Source organism: Pogona vitticeps, chromosome 6 (assembly GCF_051106095.1).
Source record: "Pogona vitticeps strain Pit_001003342236 chromosome 6, PviZW2.1, whole genome shotgun sequence".
Classification (NCBI taxonomy): domain Eukaryota; kingdom Metazoa; phylum Chordata; class Lepidosauria; order Squamata; family Agamidae; genus Pogona; species Pogona vitticeps.
The window spans coordinates 102,108,827-102,133,776 of NC_135788.1; the positions used below are offsets into that span (position 1 = coordinate 102,108,827).

Consider the following 24,950-nt stretch of genomic DNA (forward strand, 5'->3'; position numbering starts at 1 on the left):
TGGGAGTTAGATTCTCCACTGTGCCTCCTGAGAGTAGGGCCAGCTTGGATGGCCATGGGCAAGCTGCAAAGACCCAGAAATACCCTCAGAAAAATGGAATGGTCAACGACGTCAGAGTATTGTCTACCTGGAAAACCTTCAAAGAGATTGCATAAGTCAGAAATGAGTTGACAGAACTATTATTATTATTATTATTATTATTATTATTATTATTATTATTATTATTATTATTATTATTATTATTATTATTGTTATTGTTGTTGTTGTTGTTGTTGTTGTTGTTGTTGGTGGTGGTGGTGGTGGTGGTGGTGGTGGTGGTGGTGGCGGTGGCGGTGGCGGTGGCGGTGGCGGTGGCGGTGGCGGTGGCGGTGGCGGTCGTGGTCGTGGTCGTGGTCGTGGTCGTGGTGGTATTGTTATTGTTATTGTTTATTCACCCTCCCTGCTTAAAGGCTGTGGGCAACACAGTGTAAAACTATGAAATACTGAGGGTACAAGCCAATCGAAGTCCAGCATTTGTAAAGTTGCTATCCTCAACACATTTACTTGAACAGGGAGTTGTACTAAATCCAGCAGGTCTTGCCTCTGAGCAGACACCATAGGATAGTGCTAGAAGTGCCATTGATTTTTTTTCCCACAGGAAGAGATATAAGCCTATGTTAAATAGTTCCCTTGAAACTGGATAGATTTAAACACATTTAACTCAGCTGGATCATGTGCTATATAACTTATCAATTGCAAATAAATCCCGGTAAAATGGGTCGATAATAATAGTTCAGAACTTTTAAAAGATTGAAACATAGGCTACTTCTCTATCCCTGCGACAGAGAGATAAAATATAATGGTGGCAAGGTAGCCATAAACTTGTGGAGAAGCCACGTTTACTGCAGTACCTCATGTTTACTCTGTGCGCCTCATAACATTACATCTCCCTAGTGAGATTCTACCCCCTGATGCAGATGCTTTTGCCCAGCCGGTTTGTGACAGGAGCTTGTGTTCTCAACAGCTGTTGGCGTCTTTCAATGGCACCGTCCCATCTGCCACTCAACACTCCCTCAGCCGGTGCCAAAGCTGCTCCGACAGAGGTGCTTTTGACTCCTATTGGGACTGGGCAGTCAGGCCTGGACTGTATTATGTGCCATGCTCTCCCCTCCAGCTGTGGTTCTGCACCCCTACAGCCTACCTGTCTACCCGCCGGCACCTCCATGTTACTCCGGGCTGGTTCAGGTACGACCCTTTTCCGTTCTCGCGTGTGGGCGTCGGTGTGGGTCCTGCTGGCCGTGTCATTGACAGGGCCCAGCTGTGGCTGGCTGGTGGTCTTGAGGGGACAGCTGATAAAGCCTCCCCCCACAGATAAATCCCTTCATTCCTGAGTTATTTTTACAGAATTGCTCAGAGAGAAATGGGGAGGAGAGAACGTCTTTTCCTTGTAAGGGGAGAGATATTTATGGCTCATGTGGGAACAGAGATATCAAACCTTTTTTTTTACCTGATTATATGGATTCTGTTCAGTATATCTATCAAATGGACCCCGTTAATAGGCAGGCCTCTCAGGGGTGAAATCCCTGGAGGTTTAATTACTCACTAATAAGACAGTTAAAATGGGGATGCCACACAGAAGATCGTCATGTTGGTAGATAAAGACGATAGATTTGACAAAAGGGAGAGACCTTGTGAAAAAGAGTACATACTGCTCCAACTTGGGGGTTTGGCTTTCTTTTGGAGGTCCATCATCCTAAGGACCTGTTTCCTTAAACTCCCTAAGTTAGTAACAGTGGTGCCAGTTGCTTTAGATTGAAATGCCGTATCTGAACTGTTCAGAGTTGACGACATGTCTGTTTACATGCACAAATTTAAATGTTTTTCTGAACTACTTGGAAGAGAAATAGGGTTACGTAGGTTGCCAGATCTCAGGAGTCCTGGATGAAATTTCAAGAAATTGCTATGCTTCTCTGGGTCTCTAGGCAGGAAGACAAATCTCAGGGAAAGTGGCTCACTAGGGTCAATAATGGTCTGTTGTTGTTGTTTTTAAAAAATGTGAGGTGACTTGAAGGGCTGGAACATTCATCTCTACCCATCCTGAGCTGGCACCAGGTTCAGTGGTTCAACACAAAAGTGTTTTACTGGGTGCACAAGCAGTGTACACCAAAAAGCCAGGAGGAAGAGACAAGGCTGGTGAGAAAGCTCTTGCTGCAAATAGGCCCATTATGCCATTTGCAGTGAGGAAAGGATTATTGTTATTGTTGTTGTTTCAACTTACATAGCACCCTATAGTCTCTGAACATTTTACAACATAGTTATACAAGGAACACTTTGCCCCCCAGCGAGCTGGGTATTCTTTTCATCAACCTCAGAAGGACGGAAGGCTGAGTCAGTCTTGAGTCAGCTACTTGAACTCATTGGGACCGAACTCAGGTTGTGAGAAGAGGCTTGACTTCAGTACTGCATTTATACACTGCATCATAGGGAGTAAAGTGTCAGCACTGTAACTCACGAGCCTTCTTGTTTCACAAGGCCTGACGGCACCACTGTTGAGCCTGGGGGTGAGTGGGACTTAGGCAGACAGAGAGCCTTCTGCAATTTCCAGCAACAGTGTACATCCTTGGAAAAGCTTGCCATGTGCCATGTGTGCTAGTCATCAGTCCTCATTAACTGTGAGCCCTACCAGGAATGATGGCAACTGCTCAAACGGCTGAGTGAATTTTGCTGCCTGCTCGATTTTCAGAAGAGCACTTCGTCCCCAGTTCCAGATTGCCATGTTGCCTGGTTAGCCAGGCTTTCCTCAGACAATTAACCTCAATTCCCCTTGTATCAATTTCCACAGCTAGCTGTTCACCTGGCAGCACTAAGTGTATAATGACTAACTGGGCAGATCACCCAGCATATGTAGGGTTAGTAAAATTCCTTCTGATACTAAAATGACTCCACCATACTGTGGTTACATGAAGGATGCTACTGAGGCACATCTCTTGAACCATGAGCGGCTTTGTTGGTAGCTCCAAAGAAAATGGCTGCTATCTTAAGAATTTGTTTCCATTGTGTACAAGATTTGCTCCCTTTGGATATTTGCACACTGAGAGGGATAGCACAAGTTTGTTTTTCTCTCAGATTGTCTTTTGTGCTTGTTTTAGTTTTCTCTTTCAAATAATGTAGCGGCGTGGCCAAAATGCTCCCAACAAAACCAGTTGTTTGACATGCTTGTGGAATTATTCGTGACTCTCAGCTTCTCTTACATCTGCCAGAAGGCAGAGAGGAACACCTATATTTATTTTACTTATTTTAAGACTATTTTTGTAAAAGAGTTTCTCCTGTCATGTTTATAACTGTCCTTTCTCCTGAATGCAATGAGCAAAGGTGGCTTGCGGGATGGTGAAAGCCATTCAAATCCCCACAGAAAGCCACAATTTAAAGTGAGACAACAAAGCCCACAAGTAACATGGCAACAAAAGTGGACACATCAGAGTTAGGCAACAACAGTGCGGATGACAAACCAAGGCAGGCCCCAGAGCCATTTCAGGACCCAGGCAGAACACCTACTGTATAGGATGGGAAATATAATGGAAAAGATATAGTTTATTGACTATTATTTATCCTTTACGGTAGCCTAAAAATATGTTGCCCAAGGCTGCAGACTGCACTTCTTCTGTGCCATTAAAGTAATGCAAATGGTCTGAGATTTTTGTTCTTGTATCCAGGAGGCAGGACATAATTATGGCTGTCTTGTGCTTTGTAACATCCCAGATCAACTTCAATATACTTATGGAAACCAGGCAGGGGGGAAAAGGCCTTGGTGAGCTTTCTAAATATTAAGCTTTTCCTTCTCATATACTATAATAGGCACAAACCCATCCCCCCAAAAATTTGGGGTTGGGAAGGATATTTTATTAACTATAAAACATTTGGCAAAAATCAGCCCGTACAAACACTTTTTTCCCAGCTAGAAAACAAATTATTATTATTATTACAGTATTTGTAATTATATCCAGCCTTTTCTTGCAATGAAATCAAAGTTGCAATCATAGCAGTTTGACTCTTTACCTTCACAACAGCCCTGTGAAGTGGATCAGTCTGACAGAGACAGATTGAGCTAAAGTCACTCAATATAGTTGTTAATTCACTGAGGTCTATAAACTGAAATCTCCTTAATCTTAATCCAACATTTGAACCATTACATCACACTGTCTGCCCAGTGTGGTCGTTACTAGCAGAAGACAATCTGTCCCAGGCTTTTTTTTATATATACTCAGAGGGAAAAGAAGGGAAAAGCTATGAAGCAGTTACTGAGAATGCATCTAGGCACATATATCTTTGGTGATTCTGGTGCTGCAAGGGAGGTGAAACCACTCCTGGTTTTACTCTAAACTTTATGGGTCCTTTACACAGTTGAGTCAGGATAGGATAGTGCACAGAGTACTGGACCACTGAAACTGAGGGGACCTGCATTCAAATCCCCACTTAGGGGGTTGGCAATGGTAAAACCACTGCATAAATATATCACTGACCTTGGAAACCCTACTAGGATCACCATAAGTCAGAACCAACTTGGTGGCATATAAAAACACACATCCCAAATGCTAACTCTTGTCTTGTATATCCAGTAGTAGAAGACCTGGAATGGATCCACTGCCACCAGGACATGGGAGCTACCAGCCTCCACTGCTTTAGTGACGGCTGGTGTCCATTGGGAATGGTGGGGCTGAAGGCACAATGGTGGGAGGAGGGTGACAAAGCAGAGACGGGACTATTTGAGTTGGCATATTTTTTCCTCTTCACAAATAAGCATGCATTCCCATGCAAGCATACACATGCCTCAGCCTAAATGCATAATGTTCCTACTTAACACTGCTTCCTGGTGTGCCTTATTACCAATTTAGGCAGTTGAGTTGCTCACTTGCGTTCATGCTCTTCCTCCCTTCCTCCCCCTCAATGTGATGAGGTCTACAGTTCCGCAAGAGGTGATCACGGGAAGGACCTTGATCCTCCATGTCAGGAGAAAGAGGAGACCAGGAACAGGTTTACTGGGTGTAGCCTAAGCCTGAGGTGGGGCAGTGCCCCAATTATACTAAGTGTTTACATTAGTGTGGACTTACCAAAGTCTTATTGATTCAATGGGTCTACTTAGTTGGGACTAACAAGTGGATATAGCCCAGTAAAACGGATCCAAGGTCCCCCAGTATGTTTCATGGCCAACTGGGGATTTGAACCTAGGACTTCTTATTCCGAGTCCAGTACTCTAACCACTGCACCACACTCCCTGTATGCCTAGTGTGTTCTAGGAAGCCAGTGAATGGACAAGCATAACTTGCAACATTTCATAGTTGTGAATTGTCTGTGTGTACTTGCAAGATTCGTAGTCTCATACTGAAAATTATTGCCTAAATGTGAATCTTCCCCTAGGAATGTATACCTCCCATGTATACATTGTTCATCTTCTTCTGCCATCGTATACATTTATTTATTTATTTATTTATTTATTTATTTATTTATTTATTTATTTATTTATTTATTTATTTATTTATTTATTTATCTATCTATCTATCTAATCTATCTAATCTATCTATCTATCTATCTATCTATCTATCTATCTATCTATCTATCTATCTATCTATCTATCTATCTATTTATTTATTTATTTATTTATTTATTTATTTATTTATTTATTTATTTATATTTACTTACTTATTTTATTCTATTTTATTTTATTTCTGGAGCTTTTATACCACCCAATCCCATATGATATATCCATGGCTACCTCTGGGTCATTTTAGAAGGGGATTACAGAAATTAGGAAATGAGGAGATGATGCTCTTAATGACTGCTAGTCAAACTGGTTACATACTGTATTACCTTCAGTGTTAGACACAAGGAGCCTTTCAATAGCAGCTGCCAGGGATCCACAAGTGGAAAGGGAAAGTCATACCGTTGTCATTTCTTGTGAGCTTCCTTTTGGGAAATCTGCACAACCACTGTTGAAACCAAATGGTGGACTACATAGCTCTTTGGCATGGCCCCACAGAGTTTGTCTCGTGATCTTGGATTCCTTTGCAATTAAATAGTCCATCTTGGCACTGCCGGAGCAGAAAACTGTGTCAAAACTCACTACAGCAGCTTGTACCGTATTTTTCGTGTATACGATACCCCCACGTATAAGACGCCCCCACTTTTCTAATCCAAAATTAAGAAATCTAAGTGGGGCTTAGCAAGTGTAGGGGGAAAGGGATAAAAGTGCTACAGAATTGCTTTGATCTCTGCTTTCCCCTCCATTTGTTTTGTTCTCTCCTCAGCTTGCTTCCATGTATAAGACGACCCTCAATTTTTAGTCTAAAGATTTTAGACAAAAGTATAGTCTTATACACGGAAAAATATGGTAAATTGCCATCCTTCAATGGCTTGGGTGGCATTTGTTGTGAATTACCTGTGACTCAGATGTATTTTGCAGGACTTCCTCTTTAGGTAGGAGGGAGGTTATAGGCAGATCTTGGAAACAACAGCTAAAATCCAGTCGCGTAATTTACACCACGTAAAACTGATGACTTCACATTCAGCAGCAGTTTTTTTGGAAATTAAACATTTCTGATCCTCACATCCACAGAAGATACCAAGGTTTCATGGGGATCCCTTTCAGGGAAACTGCTTGGGATTGTACGATGGGAGGGATCTTTAATTTCTGAAAATTTCCACCAACACAATGATCTTATAATAATCATGTGCCACCAATGGGTCAACTGTGATTTATGGCAACCCTTTTTCAGAGTTTTCTGGATAAACACAGAGAAGTGGTTTACCACTCCCCTTTTCTGGGGGCACCCTGAAACTATGCAGTTTGTCAAAGGCCTGACAGGTTGGCTCTACTTGCAGGAGACACGGTGGGGAATTGAATTCCCAGCCAGATACCTAAACCACCGAGTTACCCAACCAGTTAGAACGATGATCTTACCTGATCATTACATTAAAATTTAATTTAAAATGTCCACCAAATTCCTAATTTCCAAAAAATTACCATGCTAGACAATGTCATCAGCTTTGCACAACCTAACTTACACTACTGGAGTTCAGCCAATGTTTAAATTTAATGCATTGGCATGAAAGTTGGTGGTGATGAGTTAAAAAGGAGGGCAAGCCAATTAATGTGTCCAAAGAACAATGTTTTAAAATAAATGTTTTCATTCTACTTTCAAATGTTATTTTCCTGAGACTAGATGCTTTCCTCTTGGTCAATGCAAAAGTAACCATTTTAGCCTTGACATGTTATTTCCAAGCTCTGGTTATAGGAAGTGGTATAGTAACATTTTGGATCCATGTGCATGAATTTGTAGATCCATGCTATAAATCCCCAGGTGGACTCTCAGAAATCGTGACCAGCACAGCTAGTGGTGAAGGCTTCTGGGAATTTTAGTCCAAGAACATCTGGGAACCCAAGGTTGGGAACCTCCTAGACCCGTTTCTCTCCATCTTTCCTCACTGCTCAGATATATAGCACAAAGGTAGATGTTAGTGCATTTCTAGCATGTCCCTGAAGTGCAAAACAGGGCCAAAGGATAAAATAAGGACTGCCTCTGGTATATGATAAAAACTGGACATAAACACTAGCACGCTCTTACAATGTGTCATGCTGTAACACTCTATAGCATGGACTCCCATCACATCCCAAGCAAGCATGAATCTTCTCAGTAGCTTTGCACACTGGAGGGGACCCATTGTGCAGGCTGGTCTGTGTCCATTCTGCAATTCTTAAAATGCACACACATAAAATCAGAAAAAAAAAACATGTTAAGAGACGGAACGTGATGTTCATCAACTTGAGTGACTTTAAAAGGCGATTAAGAAATCCATCATCTGATGAATTGGGCTTCAATCCAAAAGAGCACATGCCAAATAAAACTTGCTAGCCATTGTGATGCCAAAGGAATTTTGCGGGTTTTGTTGTAACAGGCGAACTTGGCTTGCCTGCTAGAAAATGCACGCAAGATGAGGCTCTCAGGAACCATATCCTACATAGGACGACCAGTATCTACTTGATGAAGAACATGGGCAGATGGGTTGTGTTGCATTTTTACATTTTTTCCCTGCTTGTGAGTTTCCCACTGGGCCTTTTGGTTAGCCATTATGGCAACAGAGGTGGACAGCAGTCATCTTTAACACAGCTTTGCTTATGTTCTTTGAGACTTGTAAGGTCACATATCTTTATCTACTTGTTCACAATTCTGTTTCTTCAAATCCCCCGCAAAATGCAACTGCTTGTTTTCAATACAGTCCAGAAAAGAATGTTCCCATCATCATCAGTTCTTAATGTTGTTGCCAGTTCCTGTAGGAGGTGGAAGATTATTTTAATCACACATAGTGTCAGGGCAGGACAATACAGTTAACACATTGTTTGAAACTTCCTTAAGAAGAAAAGACTGTCTGCTTGTTCTAACATGAGCTTGTCTGCCCTTGTTATATAGTTGGCCATTGGGGGACAAGCACGGCTTTGGCTTCATGTATGGTTCCTTGGGCAAATGGATCTGAAAGAGGTGCATGCCAGCAGAGATTATACTATAAAAGGAGAACATACACGTTTGCCTTCGTGTACAATCTGTCCTTTAGTATGACAGTGGGACATTGGAAGCTGCTTTATAAAGTCAAACCATTGGTCCATTGAGTTTAGGACTTTCCATTCTGACTGGAAGTAGCTCTCTAGAGTCTCAAGTAGCCGTTCTCTCCATCACCTGGTTTCTTATTTTTTTTATTATTATTATTTTATTTTAAAAGCCAGGGATTGTAACTGCATGAAAACCCTGTACTCTAGAACTCAGCTATGATCTCCCTTTCAGTCTGAAAAACTAAAATAAATCCTCCCCTCTGGGGGAAGGAGGAAGAGTAAGACAGTTATTATTTCAGCTCATAACAATGGAAGGAAAGCATGTAACTGAAAGTAAGTCTGGCGCTTTATAATGTCTACTTCCCAACCCCGAACCTCCCTGATGTGGTAGATCAAAGTTCCTAGTTATTTGCTGCTAGTCTGACTGGATAATATAGTCCAACACTGGGAGATGGCTGGACTAGAAAAAGAAACTGCAAAGCAGTTTGTATTGTGCTCAGTAAATTAAATTAGGGTAAAGGAATAAGGCCTGTGTAGCCAAAGAAAGAAAGAAAAGTCTTGTTTATCCAGCTAATCTAATCTGGCTTCCATCTTCGGTCTTTAAAAAGTGTCCCTGTATACGTGCTGTATTTAAGACTCTGGACCCTCAGCTGCTTCCCTTTTGGGGGCCCTCTTGGCCGTGAATGACAAGAAGGCGCTACAGTCAAGTGGGGAGCTATTTATAAGGATGGGAAATTGAGCCAACCTTGATAAGACATGGTATCTGGGAGAGCTGTTTTTCAAACCATCCAGTGATAGTGTGTGGGTGTGTGGGTGAGTGAGGAGGGCTAAATCCTGGGAGCAGGTTGCAAGCCTGGAAAATGTCATCTATTTGTTTGCTCCCTTTGTTTCCTAAATGAGCATGCAGCTTTATAGGAAACAGGTGCCTCTCAAATATGCTTCGCTCTCCCCCCCCTCCCCGATTTGCCTTTCAGATCAGATGTTCCCTATGAGACCCTGTGGATGGACCTGTTTTCTCTAGTGCATGTGGTTATGATCCGATGAAAAGTGAATTTGAACTGAGGTTTTAAGGTTAGCATTGAAAATGCACTCATTTCAGCCATCTTAGAGTGGTCTTGACAAACTATAAAAAAAGTGTCATGACGTGTACAGTACTAGGAGAGTGCTTAAAGTAATGCAACCATGAGAGTAATGTAGGGCTAAGATACTTTTCTTGATTTCTTCTAAAACAGAAGTGGGCAGGAGGTTGGACACAATCATCTGTTGCAGAGATGGGGAACCGGAGGCCCTCTAGATGATGTTGGACTCCAGTTCCCATTAACTGCCTGGCCAAGAATGAAATTGGTTGTTAATTCACCAACATCTGATAATTGCAAATTAGCTAGACCTTTAGGCATTTTGCCATGCATTGTCAAAAATTTCCAACTCTACAGCATAAAAAAAGGAAATAAAATTGCATGTGTAAAATAAATTGTGTTTTAGTTGGATGTGGGATGAATGGGAGAGAGTCCACTTAAGGTGAATTTCAGATGTTTAAGAGCTGGTCTGAATTTTCCATTTGTGTTATTTAAGGAATCTAAAAACACAAATGGAAAACTCAGACCAGCTGTTAAACATCTGAAAATTGAAAGTGGAGTGGTCATATAATCTGTGTCACAGCAGAAGGATACTCAGAGAACAACCCTCTATTTGAAAGAAGTGCCCAGTCCGTGTCTGGCTGAAAGTTCAAGAAGCATAAGAAGGGAGAATGAGGCCAGTTCTCCATCAACAGTAAATGTGTGAAGGAACCAACCAAGCAGACATGCAGGTCATCTGCTCACAATTTTTCTTATCATGACAAGTTATATTGTAATTCAACTTAAATCAGAGCAGGCAGTCTCGAAATTCATTTTACGCTGATTTTATCAAAATCCTTCTCTCTCTCTCTCTTTCTTTGGATACATTTCCTTTTGGTGATAAGAAAGAATAATGCTTAAGTGCCCATCCTAGATGCCTGTAAAAAGTGAGGGAGAGAAGGAGTTAGATCGGATATGCATGAAATAATAACTTCTGAGTACAGATGCAAAAGCAGCCTGAAAGGTCCTTTCCTGCAGGGTAACAATATTTACAAGCAACACACTCGTCTTCCTGTAAGGTAAGGGTAAAGGTTCCCCTTGACATTTTTAGTCCAGTTGTGTCCGACTCTAGGGGGTGGTGCTCAAGCCGTAGAGCCAGCGCTTGTCCGAAGACAGTTTCCATTGCCACATGGCCAGCTTGACTAGGGAACGCCGTTTCACCTTCCCACTGAGGTGGTACCTATTTATCTACTCGCATTTGCATGCTTTTGAACTGCTAGGTTGGCAAGGAGCTGGGACAAAGCAATGGGAGCTCACTCTGTTGCATGGATTCGATCTTACGACTGCTGGTCTTCTGACCCTGCAGCACAGGCTTCTGCGGTTTAGCCCACAGCGCCACCACGTCCCTTGCGCCACCATGTCCCTTGCGCCACCACGTCCCTTGTATTCCTGTAGATGATACTAAAGATGACTTGGAGCCTGCCCTGACCTTTTGCCTTTCATGAAACAAAAATTTAATGAAAGATTTCTATAAAAACAATTCAAGCACGTCTCAGTGAAATAGCAAGATACATTCCAGTAATTAAAGAAATTATATCCCCTCTTGCCTACTAGAGCTGAAACAATAAATTCATTTTGGTCAATGTGTCAGTTTGTGAGATTTCTAAAGCTTCCACGAGCCATTCTTTGACTGTTCGTTGGCGTTATTATTTACGTACACTGGTGAAGGGTGTCATATAATTCACAAAGCAGACGGAGAGCTAAATGTATGATGTAGCAGATAGAGATTTTGCTGCCTTCACACATCCCCCACGTCCCAAGGCTGCAACCTTTTCTTGTGAGAATAGATTGTGGTAATGGACAGGTAGAGCAACCTGTTCCCCATTTGCAGGTGTCTGGCTGTATAGAATCTGTGATGAGAGGAAACTGTCTATCCACCCTCTAAAGCACTTCTCTCCCAGACACAAGGAAAAACACATGAACAGCCTCCAATGTATTTGGAGGAAGCACTGTTTCCAGGGACAACCAGAGCTTTCAGATCTCAGCACTGGCAGTCCAAAGCTCAAATGAAGTCTCAAAGCCATCTCATGTGGCAGTGAAAACAGACAATATAGACGTATCAGTGGAAAGTTTGCATTGAACAACCTGCAAATGCACTGAAGTTCAGTTCACAGTACTGGACATCCTTGATAAAGTTAAGCTGCAGTCTTCCCAATGTTACTGAACTCTAATCCACAGCATTCCTGGCTACTGGAGATGATGGTTGGGGAAGATGGGAGTTGGAGTCTGCCAATATTTACCAGGAAGCAACAGTTAGAACTGGATATGGAACTAATGATTGGTTCAAAATTGGGAAAGGAGTACGACAAGGATGCATATTGTCCCCCTGCTTATTCAACTTATATGCAGAATACACCATGTGAAAGGCTGGACTGGAGGAACCTCAAGCCGGAATTAAGATTGCCGGAAGAAACATCAACAACCTCCGATATGCAGATGATACCACTCATGGCAGAAAGTGAGGAGGAATTAAGGAACCTTGTAATGAGGTTGAAAGAGGAGAGTGCAAAAAACGGTCTGAAGCTCAACATCAAAAAAACTAAGATCATGGCCACTGGTCCCATCACCTCCTGGCAAATAGAAGGGGAAGATATGGAGGCAGTGACAGATTTTACATTCTTGGGCTCCATGATCACTGCAGATGGAGACAGCAGCCATGAAATTAAAAGACACCTGCTTCTTGGGAGGAAAGCGATGACAAACCTTGACAGCATCTTAAAAAGCAGAGACATCACCTTGCCAACAAAGGTCCGCATTGTCAAAGCTATGGTTTTCCCTGTAGTGATGTATGGAAGTGAGAGCTGGACCATAAAGAAAGCTGACCGCCGAAGGATTGATGCTTTTCAATTGTGGTGCTGGAGGAGACCCTTGAGAGTCCCCTGGACTGCAAGGAGAACAAACCTATCAATTCTAAAGGAAATCAACCCTGAGTGCTCACTGGAAGGACAGATCCTGAAGCTGAGGCTTCAATACTTTGGCCCTCTCATGAGAAGAGAAGACTCCCTGGAAAAGACCTTGATGTTAGGAAAGTGTGAAGGCAAGAGGAGAAGGGGACGACAGAGGATGAGATAGTTGGACAGTGTCATCGAAGCAACCAACATGAATTTGACCCAACTCCGGGAGGCAGTGGAAGATAGGAGAGCCTGGCGTGCTCTGATCCATGGGGTCACGAAGAGTCGGACACGACTAAACGACTAAGCACACACACAATATTTACCAGACTATATGCTGCCTGTCCTTGTACTGTTGAAATCCAAGTGCATTAACTCAAGTTGTTTACCTTGAAAATCTACCTTGAAAAGTGTGGAGCAAACAGTAGTGAAGGGAGGGGAATTTTGAAGAGGAAAACCAGATAGGAGTAACTTTAAAAACTCCCTGCCGGGAGGATGCGTTATCAGCTCCCCACTGTGGCTGTGTTTGGAAAAACACAAAATGCTGAGTGAATCCATTACAGATCTCCTGTGTAAGGTGCAGTTTATCATCATAATGCAGGTGAGGGCTCACAGTGAAACACTGCTCCTTGGGAGTGAAAGATTTTTACGTGCAGTAAGCTAGTGTAGCAAGGAGAGGGCTAGACCTGGCAGCAGCCTTTGATCTAAGCACTAAAGGTAAGACATCTCCCCTGCCCCACTGAGATCACAGGATGTCTCTGGATAGACTAAACCCCTTTTCCCGAATTCTGTGTGAATAGTATGTTTTAGCCTGGAGGAGCATTTAGTTCAAGACCCCTCCCCATGCAATCTAAATGGTACACTCCAGATGCTATTTTACCCTGTCTGTGATGACAACTTGGCCAAAACTCTCTCCTACGTTTTTGTACGACATCCTTGTCAAATAGCAATGGAGACATCTGTGGAAGAGCTTCTCCTCCCATCTGTTCCAAGCTCTAGCAAAGGAGATGTGTGGGAAGCCAGCCCGGAAGATCAAGCCCAAGCTGGTGCAGGGATTGTGTGTTTCACTTGTACCCGAGCACCAGTCTCAGTAGGAGCGGCATAAAATCTGTTTGGCACACGCAACTCACAATTCACAGCATGGGTTGCATGTATAAATGCCTATTAACTTCCTGGACCCCCTGGTGTGCTGAACGATGAGGGCACAAGAGAGCCATCATTTAAAAGAGAGCCTTCCAGTTGAAGACTTTTTTTTTTTGACCAACCAGAAAAAAACCAAAATCAACACCACACCTTTAAGTCCAATTAATTTATTTCAGTGTGACCTTTCATGGATTATAGTTCCCTTCTTGAGAGACAAAGAAAGAAGTGTCTAAAACGTGCATAAAAATATTGTGGCGTTCAGTCCTGTGCGTGAAGAAGTAAATTGAAATCCACAAAAGTTGACACTACAATCAATCAGTCTTGACAGACTAATTAGTCTTGAAAGTGCTAGAATCCTTTTGCTTTTGCTGAAACAGAGTAACAATGCTGCCTTTATTAACTGTCTTTTTAACCAACTAATTAAGCTGTGAAAATAAATGCACATACCACCTGGAACTTTTTTTTTTAAGGCCTTTTTGGAGATGTTGGAAAAAGTGTGAGATAACAGGCAAGAGCTACCATATTATTGCTAAAAAGAAGAAGAAGAAGAAGAAGAAGAAGTAAAGGTCATTTTAATTGTTCCTTTTCAAGTCCAAGCTGAGAAAGAGACAGACATGCTGCAAGCAGATTTCAGATTTGTGAGATCTATTTTGTTGCTCCATAAAGCCTTGGGATACACTAACCAGAGTCCGGTGCAAAAGATTAAAGAAACTGATCCCAGGAATTTGTTCAGACTGTCAGAGCAGAGTGTAGCTTTATAGCACTTCTACACATACAAAAATTCACCCATGTTCTTTTCAATTTGTCTTTGTTTCAGATGTATATGTTGAAATAGATGATATTGATCTTTGAGCCCACCAGGAGAACAGGAGAATAATTAAATATTTAATTGCTGCTATTCTTAAATAAATGGAGGTCAGAATCTGCTCAGTCATGTCGGTAGACCAAGATCTACTTTCTACAGACATCTGACAGTATAGTGGCTAGAATCTGAGATTGGGGAGGCTTGGATTCAAATCCCTGCAACCTTTATGCACATTGAGTGAACGTAGGCACTCTCTTGCACTGTCCTACCTTACTGGATTGTTGTGAGAATAAAATGCAGATGGGGAGATGCATGCTGCTCCCTGTACTTGTGGCACAATGATTAAACTGTAATGCTTCAGTCAAGACTCTGTCCATGATTTGAGTTTGATCCCAGTGGGTTCAGGTAGCTGGCTCAAGGTTTACTCAACCTTCCATCCTCCTGAAGTCAGTAAATTGAGTCCCCAGCTTGCAGGGTTGCAGGGGAGTGTGTAGCCCACAGAATTAAATTGTAAACCACCTAGAGAGTGATTTAAGTGCCACAGGGCAGTACATAAGCAGTACACACTTTGCCCTGTGGAGGAAGGATGGGGCAAAATGTAACAAACAAACACAAATGTGTTGATAACTGACATTAATCAGTTTAGTTCACTAAATTGGTCAGCTAAAGCCTCACTTAAGTAATCTTACCAGTGATAGCAGTACACTATTGAAGACATTTTGTACGTGTCAGGAGCCATCTGTGTCTTTTAAAAAAAAGGTTGAGTGGGAACATGATCTGCCCTTTTTTAGACTGAGGTACCAATACATATGGGAGAATTTTCTCTCACTACATTCTCTGTTCTGTTCCTTCCAGGATTAAGCCCCTTGGCTGGCTCAGAGATTAATCCCCCCCCTCTGCCATTGGACAGGTGGGGCAGGTGCATGGGCTGCAGAGCTGAGCCTGTCTCACAAACTGCACATTCCAGGGAAATCTACAGCTGTTTGCTCCTTTTATCTGCCCCCCCCCCACAACCCAAAACCCACAAACAGCTGAAAGACAAAAGATCATCCACTCCAGCAACTCCAAATAAGGCGAGGGGACAGGGGGAAGGAATAGATAAGAGGGTAGCCAATTGGGGAGCGTTCCTGGGTTGTCATTTCTCCTCATTGGTTGCAAGAACTGCACCAGGGGTGCCTTTATAGTCCTCCTTGGTGAAAAGAAGCATGGGCTGGGTTCCCCCACTTTCTAAGCATCCTATCCTGTTAAGAGTTTCTGAGAGGTGGCAAGGGATGGGGCCTGTTGGAGTAGGTGGGTGAGAACCTCCAGATCTTTCCCTGAGACCTTTTCCTAATTGTCATCTCTTGGGCATCGGGAGTTTGGACTCGGGTTCTGCATGCCGAGGGAGGGATGATGCTAGAAAGCACCAGGAATCACTTTGAGCTTTGATTCCTGGATTCTCAAGGGCAAAAGGGAGGGATGAGTTTAGCAAGCAGGCTAGAGTGGAAGCTCTCTCTGTGTTGCAGTTTGGAAACATTGGGTTTTTTAAGACTGCAACTTCCAGAATCCCAGCCAGCTGCTGGCTACGCTGGCTGGAGCATCCTGGGAGTTATAGTCTAAAAATCCCAAAGTTACCAAGTTCTGGTGGGACTGGAAGTCTTTTTCTTTCTTCTAAGGACATGAAGATGAGATGCACGGTTCCAGCGTTTGTTGTCAGCTTTATAGTGGAGGTCCAATTGGGCACAAATTCTAATAACCTTATAATGCATGGATCCAGACGCAAAGCAAATTTTATTTGATTTCCTTTCTATTATTTTTCAAAATGTCTTTCTGTGCATTGCGAGGGGAATTACTTTATTCAGGTACTGCTTTATTCTGGAAAGCGAAGGGATGTTCATAGCTTTTGGCAGATTCTTAAAGGGTCTATTTCAGGATATTGAGGATGTGCTGGGAAATTCTCCCTCAAGGTCTCATTTCCCATGGATGAACACCGAATGGCTATGGAAAGGTCTATTCCTCTTCCCAGCTTCTGATCAACATTATAGGGATCATAGCGGTAGCCTGCCTCACAGGAATGTTGCAGTAAGGTGGTTAGATACAGAGGGAAGATTGGTGCATAGCAATTCTATTATTCATTGGATCTGGCACAAAAGAAAGCTAGAGCCCCTTGAAATGGCAGCAGTATATTAGAAAGGGTTAAGGGTTACTGAAGTGTTTCAGAGTGAAAAAGCAGATATGAAGACAAATTGTCTGCCCAGTTCTGTATCCGCAGGTCCCACTCACCTTTTTCTTAAGGGCCTTCCTTTGCTTTGGCCTTCCTGGTGGTTGCGATGCTCGGTCTCACACTTTGTTTTTTCTTCCTTTCAGGGTAGTCCAGATGCTGCTGTGCCACCCGCTGAGGCCATGACCCAGACGTTTCCGGCTCAGTACCCTCCACCCCCACCGCAGGCCCGGCTGCCTCCGCAGTACCATCTCCACCCCAGCGCCCCCTCAGAGTACCCGTCCCCGACAGCCCCGGAGCACAGCCTGCGCATCTTCCCTGAGCAGGGGGCGGCTGCACCAGAGCCATTACCGCTGCCCCCACCTCCTGCGGTAAGGGGGAACTGTAAGGCCATAATGTCTGGGCTCATGCTTGCAGATCAGGGGCTTCTGATATCTAAAATTAGAGATGGGAGGGAGAAAGACTTCCAAAGGGAAGAAAAAAAATCAAGCTCTGAAAAATGAGTTTTAAAGACAGCCATTCCCAGAATTTCACAATGGCCATGGGCTGTGCAGGCAGGAAAATTCTGAGAGCTGTTGTCCCAAAAAGTGAGTTTTCTAAACTCTGACTAGGGCTTAGTCCAGAAATGTGTCACCAAAGGTAGCAGAGGCAACTCGGGGTTTGAGAAGGTCCTCTGCAAAAAATGTCCTCTGGCAGGCCTCCTCTTATATGGCTTGCTAGGAGGTTTGGAAACACCATTTTAAATTGCCACAGTGTCTCTGGTACTTTGCCATTCCTGAACTTTCTGGGATGTCTAAAATGGAGGCTCCCAACTGCTCAATACAGGTGGTTTGGGGAGGTGTCGAGACACTGCTGGGGCCTTGGCAGCTAAGTAATTTAACAATACCTTTGCTGCTGGCAGGACTGAATATTGGAGTTAAACTTAGTTTCCCATTTTTTTTCTCCTTCCATATTTACCCCAGGGTTTTCTCTTAGCCCTGTCATTTCCAGACATGCTGCAGGGGTCTCTCCCTCACCCCATGACAACAGAGCATCGAGTAGTCTTTAAATACTCATTTTGTCACTTTTGGACACACCACAGGCTACCCCTCAGGAATTTCCCTGATAGAATTTCCTTCTCCTGTGGTAGGGCATGAGTAACGTGAGGGGAAGAGAGAGGCCAATAGATTTTTAGTCCTTCTGTGGGCTAGGGAGGAAAACCACCTCGGCTGAGGTAGGGAGACTCTAAAATATTACTGCCTCTTCCCCCCACCCCGCACCCCTGGTCCTGCTTTCTGTCACTCTCTGGAGGCTTGCCCCCATCTCATTTCCTCTCTGATGTGCTTACTGTGTTTTGAGTTATAAGGTGTTAATAGGGACTAGAGACCTTGAATATTTAATTACTGCCATTATCTATGGGCCACGTTGGGCTGGATGGGAAGTTGTGGTACACCACATCCTCCAACCCTTTGGTGAATGGTATCCTTATGTCTTTTTGTATAGTAGATGATGTTGCAGAGGTTTTTTCAATTTCTGGTTAAAATTCCTCTAGCTGTGCAGTAGAAGTACAGTGATTCACCAAGCAGAATAGTTTCAATTCCCTCAAAGTAGTCTTTTCTCTTTAATTGGCACTTACAGTCTCAATAACTCACTCTGAGACAGAAAGAATAAAAATAATTCATTGACTTACAGATGAACAGATCAAACAGGAAACTGACAAACATGACTGCTTTCAGCAACAGACTTCAATAGACTCTTGAGAGGGAAAGGATACACAGAGTAGAGAGGCAGGGCTCTCTTTGAAATCAAAGGCAGGAAGGAGCAAATGGTTAGAGCTGGATAGATTGGCAGTCATCTAACCCAGAAAGATCCCTCCCAGTCAAAGAAACTGAAGGCACCATGCAAAGTTCTAAAATCTCCAGCAAACTGGTGGACCACTACACTTCCCTCCAGCTTACCTTTTATTTTTAGGGTCAGGGGTTTGCTTCTGCACTCCAGTCTCAGCATTAAAATAAGTAACTGAGATTGGCAGGAGCTCCTGAGTGAATACTGTACAGCCTAAAGCAGGAGTAGGGGAAGTACAGTATAAGTCTCTGTGTTGTATTAGATTGCAGTTCCCATCAGCCTGCCAGTATAGGCTGTTTCGAGGGATGATGAAAGCTGCAGTCCAACTTCACATTGCCCATCCCTTAACAGGTAAGTTGGTGTGTGAGTGGATATCTGTGATCAGGGAACAAGATCCTACTGACCTGGCAGTGATTTGGGGGGTTTTCTTCTCATTAGTGCTCTTGGCATGCACCGATTCTCCCCCTGATGTTTCACAGTAGCCTTACCTGAACTCTTTTTATGTCTTTTCTTTGAAATGGCTCAAGATGTTGAACCCAAGAAGAAAGCTCAGCCAACTCAGCTGGAGCTTGGCTGTTACTAAGACAGTGTGGTAGGAGAGCATATTCAGTGTCAACGTGATGAGCACCAGGTGACAAAAGGAGTTTGAGTTAAAAATTACTGCTTGTATTAAAAGTGGCTATGCTACTTGAAGGATTCCTAGAGAAGTAACTTTTTGAGATCCTGACAACACTTCAGGGCCCTTCTTGCCTCTCCGATGTACTTGCGGCTTCTGGTGGTAGCTGGCAGTTTCCAGTGTTGAATGTCATGGCTCTTTATAGAACAGGTTGCGTAAGGAATAAAAAAAGTGGCTAGCTTATATAGCAGCTCCCATTGCTGCCTGCTACAGATCAGTTTGAGCTCTAAAAGCTTCCAGGTGATTCTGTTCACTTCCCTGCTGTGAGAGGCTAGACCACTGGTTCTTAACCTTTGTTACTCAGATGTTTTTGGACTGCAACTCCCAGAAGCCTTCACCATCAGCTCTGCTGGCTGGGGTTTCTGGGAGTTGCAGTTCAAAAACACCTGAGTAACAAAGGTTAAGAACCAGTGGGCTAGACTATCTGAAGGAGGACTCTAACTAACGCATCTTCCCCCCCCCAGTCCCTATATATGTATTTATTTATTTATCATCACAGTCATTCATATGCTTTACCTTCAGTACGATCAAGGTGGCATACATGCTCTCTGTTTTCCCCCCATAAGAGCCCTGTGAGATAGAAAACTGGGGGGAGATAGTACTTTTCAAATACTGTACGTACTTGAAAGGTAGACACACAGAGGAGGGGCAGGATCTGTTCTTGGTCACCTCAGAGTGCAGGCCACATAATAATAGGCTCAAGTTACAGGAAGCCAAATTTAGGAAAAACTTCTTAACTGTTAGAGCAGTATGGCAATTGTAGCAATTACCTCAGGAGATTATGAGCACTCCACCACTGGAGATATTCAAGAGACAATTGAATAACCATTTGTAAGATCTGTTTTGATTTGGATTCCTGCATTGAGCAGGTGGTTGGACTCAAAGGCCTTATAGGCTGTTTCAAAGTCCATTATTCTGTGATTCTGTAGGTCAGCTGGCAAAGGGACTAGCAAGTTGTGAGTTGAGTTAATGTGAGTTGAGTTAATGAACTGAACATGGTCTTTTGGCAAGACTGTAAGAGGGAGCTGGAGCGGTCTGTTACAGATAGTGACAGAGAGACTTGTTGGTTGTCCCGGGAACTCAGAATTTGCAAACATTATTTTCCTGGACTACAACTTGGCTGAGGTGTTGTCGTCCAAAAAAGTAGCATCTCCAAGCTGGTTCTGAATGCTGATAGCAGAATGAAAATGTAGAGTCATGCACTATAGTATAGATTAATGGTTCCCAACCATGGATAACTCAGGTGTTCTTGAACTGCCGTTCCCATATATCCTGGCCAGCACAACTGGTGGTGAAGGCTCCTGGGAATTGCAGTCCAAGAAAAATCTGGTTACCCAAGGATGAGGACTACTGCCACAGATGTCTTGTGACTGGAGTGGCATAGCCTCGCCTGCAATTTTAGATTGAGGCACACACCCTTTCACCCTAGATAGTATCGCTACCAATGTACAATTGGTATATACCACTTTTAGGTGAGTAGATATCCCTACCAACTCTAAAGAAAGAGGAAGATCTTTGCAACTAAGAAATCAGCATTACTAGAAGTTGTTTAGTGGAGAACTCTCACCCCTAATGTATTTGGGTTTTGAAAAACTTCTACGTGTGTGTATAATATATACTCTTTAACATGGCAGAATGCCTATAAGTGTATCACTTCTCATACAGCTGGAACAGCATGACTTGTCTGCCATTTTAATGTATCAGTAGGGTCGGCTTGAATGGTGGGGCAAAAGGCCGTCCATATGGACAAGGCACTTTCCTAGATTGTGGTAGTATGAAAAAGAGGACAGGGCTTTGGCACTTGTTAATAGCTGCGTAGGAAAGAGAATTTCAACAAGTGTGGCTGAGCATGCAGAATAAGCCAGCCAAATTTCCCTCTCCATGCCCTCCATTGAAGGCACAGGAGTCATACCTTCTTTTTCACATGGTCGCAGGCGTTGCATCATGGCCTCTCCCAATATGAAGAGACCCTTGTCCAGCAGGCCGAGGCAAGCAATCATGAAAGCAACAAAATCAGGGAGCTGGACAGAGGACAGACTGTATTTGTCTTCAGTGTGGAAGGGACTGTTGCTCTCAAATTGGCCTTCTCAGCCACACTAGATGCTGTTCCAAGTCCTCCATACAGAGCACGTTACCATAGTCTCTCGAGACCGAAGGATGCCTAATCTAAAGGTTGAAATAAGTCCCTAGAAAATCTTAGGTACTGTACAGATTATAAGTTTCCCCCCAAATGCTTAAAATTTACATAACTCATTTCATGTTTTCAGAGCACTCTTTTTGTACATCCTCAGTAATCTTCACAATAGCCATGCAAGGTAGACTTCATATTTTCCTAAAAGTGCAGATGATGGGACTGAAGTAAAGAGAACAGTGGCTCAGCCAAGGGCTCCTCACAGCCCAGCCATCCTCTGTGCCTTTTCAGAAGTCAACTTCGCTTTGTGTGCTGGAACTTAACTTCCAGATCTGCAGCCATTGTGGTTCAAGGGAGTTTTCAGCAAGAATTCCTGACTCAGGTGCTCCACTGTAGCCTGGCACAGAGGGAAAAGACAGGATGTGGACCTTCTCCGGAGAGCCCTTGCCTGTAGCGATCGCCTTATGGAATTAGTGCTAACTTAACGAACCATAGTTCCTGAGATTCCTCAGGGATGCCATGACAGCTCCTAGTGCTAGAAAGCTGAAATGTTCCTCGTGCCTTACAGATGACAGTCTCAGGTATCTAAGCGCTTCCAGATGCCAGCTCTTCCAACACTATCAAATACAGGGTACTTCCTAATGTAATTATTTAGCTATGAGTGAAGTGGGAAACATAGCTTTGTGATAAGATTCGTGTAGGTTATCTCTGCTGAAACTCCCTCTTTCAAACAACTATTAAAAGCTTGTCATTTAGGGGAAAAAACGTGGCCAGCCTAATCAGAAGAGGGAGCAGTGTTATCTTCCTCTGGTTTGAAAGGATTATTGTTGTCTGTGTATTGAATTCTGCTACTGAATGAAGTTGCACAGGTCTTGCGTATTTTTGAAATGCTATGAAAACCTGTTTATCAGGGAGATGAATGAACTCCAAGGAAGTAACTGGTTAACCTTATAAGGTTATTGCAACGAGAGGGATTGAGATAATGTGTGTGCCAAACGACTTTGGACAAGTGCTGAACACATGTGAAATAAATACACCCACAAAGGTTGCTAGTCCTCAGTGAGGATTTAATAGTTTTCCTGCCCATATATCTCTAACAGTTTTTTAATTAACGAAGAGTGGAAAACATATCTGCCTAGCTGCGTGCAGGCAGCTCTACTCACCATATTAAATGTGTGGCTTTTTGGAATTCAGCAATTTCAGCTCTCATGCCCTATTGCTGTCTCCAAAGGTAGTAGTAAGAATGGTAGAAAAACAGCATGGTATGATGTCAATGAAATAGAAGCTGTTGGGAGGTTTCCAGTTAGGTGTAAGGTCACTTTTCTCCTGAGTAGGTAATCTCTAAGTCTTAGTTAGAAGGACGAAGAGTGAGGTCTACTTTTCAATTTTTATACATCACAAGGGCCCCCTCTCTCTTTCTTCTCAGCTCTTCAGAGTAACACATTCTTCTTTTCCTTTTCCCTGAGTCAGTGACTCTGAGGAGATCGCCTCTGTGCCCATATTGGGTAACACTTTTTATTTCCAGCCAAGACAGCTGCACCCCTATCAGATTCCCTCTCCTCTCCCTTTAGTCTCTCCGCCCCCAGCTTTCACCATCTTCACCAACAACTGTTTATCTCTGGATGGGACAAGTGGTGTGTTGTTGATAGCCCCTTCTCAGGGACACTGTGTCCTTTGAAAGACTGTAAACAGAGACAGCCAAAGATGCTATGTAAAGCAGAAAATCCAGATGGTATCCCTCTCCCCCACCTTGTTGTAAAATATAACAACAATTAATTAATAAAGTGAAATAACTGCAACTGACAGCTTTTCATCGGAATATGAAAATCTGCCCCTTGGGAGAAGCAGTCTCATCCTGGCTTCTAGTAAGGTCATCGCAAGATTTCTCTAATTTGGTTTCTTTGCTCCTCTGGGTGCAGTTCAGCCATCAACTGTGCACTTGTGCTTCTCACAGCAGCAGAAGCTACAGAAAATCAGCAAGCATGTTTTTATTTCATTCAACCTAATTATGATTGCCTGTTCATTTTGGCAAGTCAAGCTCCTACTAAAAGCACAGTTGCCATAGCTGGTTCCAACGCTGGTAACCCTGCTTTTAACAGCACAGTATCTGGTCATCATCACCTTAGAGCTGCAGAGCTGGAAGACACCCTACAGATCATTGACTCCAGCCCCTGTCAAGGAGGCATAGTGGGGCATCGAACTCCCAACTTCTGACTCTGCAGTCAGATGCCTTTAAAAAGCAACAACAACAAAACCCACAAAATGTTATAAGCCGCCCAGAGACCTTTGGGTAGTGTGGGCGGCATATAAATTTAATTAATTAATTAATTAAAAACCCCACACTGTTCTGCTTATATACTGCCCCGTAGCGCTTAAAGCACTCTATGGGTGGTTTACAATTAAATTCTGCAAACTACACATTGCCCCCACTCCAGCAAGCTGGGTACTCAGTTTACCAACCTTGAAAATATGGGAGGCTGAGTGAACCTTGAGCCAGCTACCTGGGAGTGAACCCAGGCCATGAGCAGAGCTTTGGCTCCCGTGCTACAGTTGAACCACGGTGTCACAAGGCTCCTAAACCACAGAGTTATGATATTTCACTCCTTTGCCCAAATCAGGCTACAAAATACTTCACGAGGAAGCAATCCTGCTTGATCCTCTGCCTGCAATTCCTTTCTTCTAGCTAAAAAGGCCGCTCTCAATTCCTCCACCCACCAGGCAAAGGCTTTGGAGAATGCATGCCCACATTAGGACATTTGATAGGGTCCCGAAACCACTAGGACAGCCCCTGGACGTCCTAATCTCTACTTTGCACAGGAAGCTTGAGAAACAGAGTTGTTCGAATTGACTGAAATGTTATGGAGTCTTGAGGCCCAAAGACAAATCTCTACATGAGCGATGTTGGAATAGGGAAACACTGGTTTTTTGTGTGTGTGTGCAGTATTTTTTAAAACCTGGGTAACTATCTTCACTCATTTCAGCTGTGCCAGGCCTCAGTGGTTCAGCAACCAGGGATGTTGCACCTGTGAAATGTTCACATGCCAAAAAGTCAGGGCCAAGAAAAAGAGCCTGGGGAGAGGGCACCCTTTGAAACAAGACAGAGAGGGCACCTCTTTTTGCCAGCATCAGGATGTGTGGGTCTCCTTGGTACAGAAGCCTGGGCAACAGCAGTACAACGACACTCATGGCCAAGTGGGAAGCCCCAGGAGAAACCTAGGGAATGTGGGACAGAAGCCACTTGTGATGTAGGTAATGACACAGAAGGTGCGAGTCCCAGAAGGTATGGTGGCAAGCACAGTCGTTCCTGGGTCCATTTAACCACCTTTCTCACTAATTAAAACTAAAATTTTAAACTCTAGCCATGGGCCGCCATGCTATTTGATTATCCAGAGTTTACTTAGATTCTCTTTCTCTCTGTTTTTGTTGTAGAGCTTTGAATTTTGGTTCAATTCCATTAGCTGAGCTGCAGAAGTGCAGAGACGTACAGAGCAGAATGCCTTCAAGTTCTCCAGATTAGTCCACCTCCTTTTCTCATTAACTGGCCATTGCATTCTCAATCACTCACTCTGAGACATTAGTAAGAGAAA

The 24,950-nt window shown here is 43.4% G+C and overlaps 1 protein-coding gene across 4 annotated transcripts in view; it reads left to right on the plus strand.

Moving 5' to 3' along the window:
• Positions 1–932: 932 nt before the first annotated feature.
• The window catches only part of LOC110086939 (RNA binding protein fox-1 homolog 3), a 46,305-nt gene continuing 22,287 nt past the window's right edge, over positions 933–24,950 (plus strand). The window contains exons 1-2 of one of the 4 annotated variants that reach the window (XM_073004440.2): positions 933–1,224; positions 16,879–17,103. In XM_073004440.2, the coding sequence (XP_072860541.1) occupies positions 1,138–1,224; positions 16,879–17,103 (312 nt within the window). In that variant the 5' untranslated portion in view covers positions 933–1,137. Of the gene's footprint in view, positions 1,225–15,734; positions 16,594–16,878; positions 17,104–24,950 lie in introns of those variants that run through there. The other 3 variants (XM_073004441.2, XM_073004439.2, XM_073004442.2) reach the window with 3 other exon arrangements.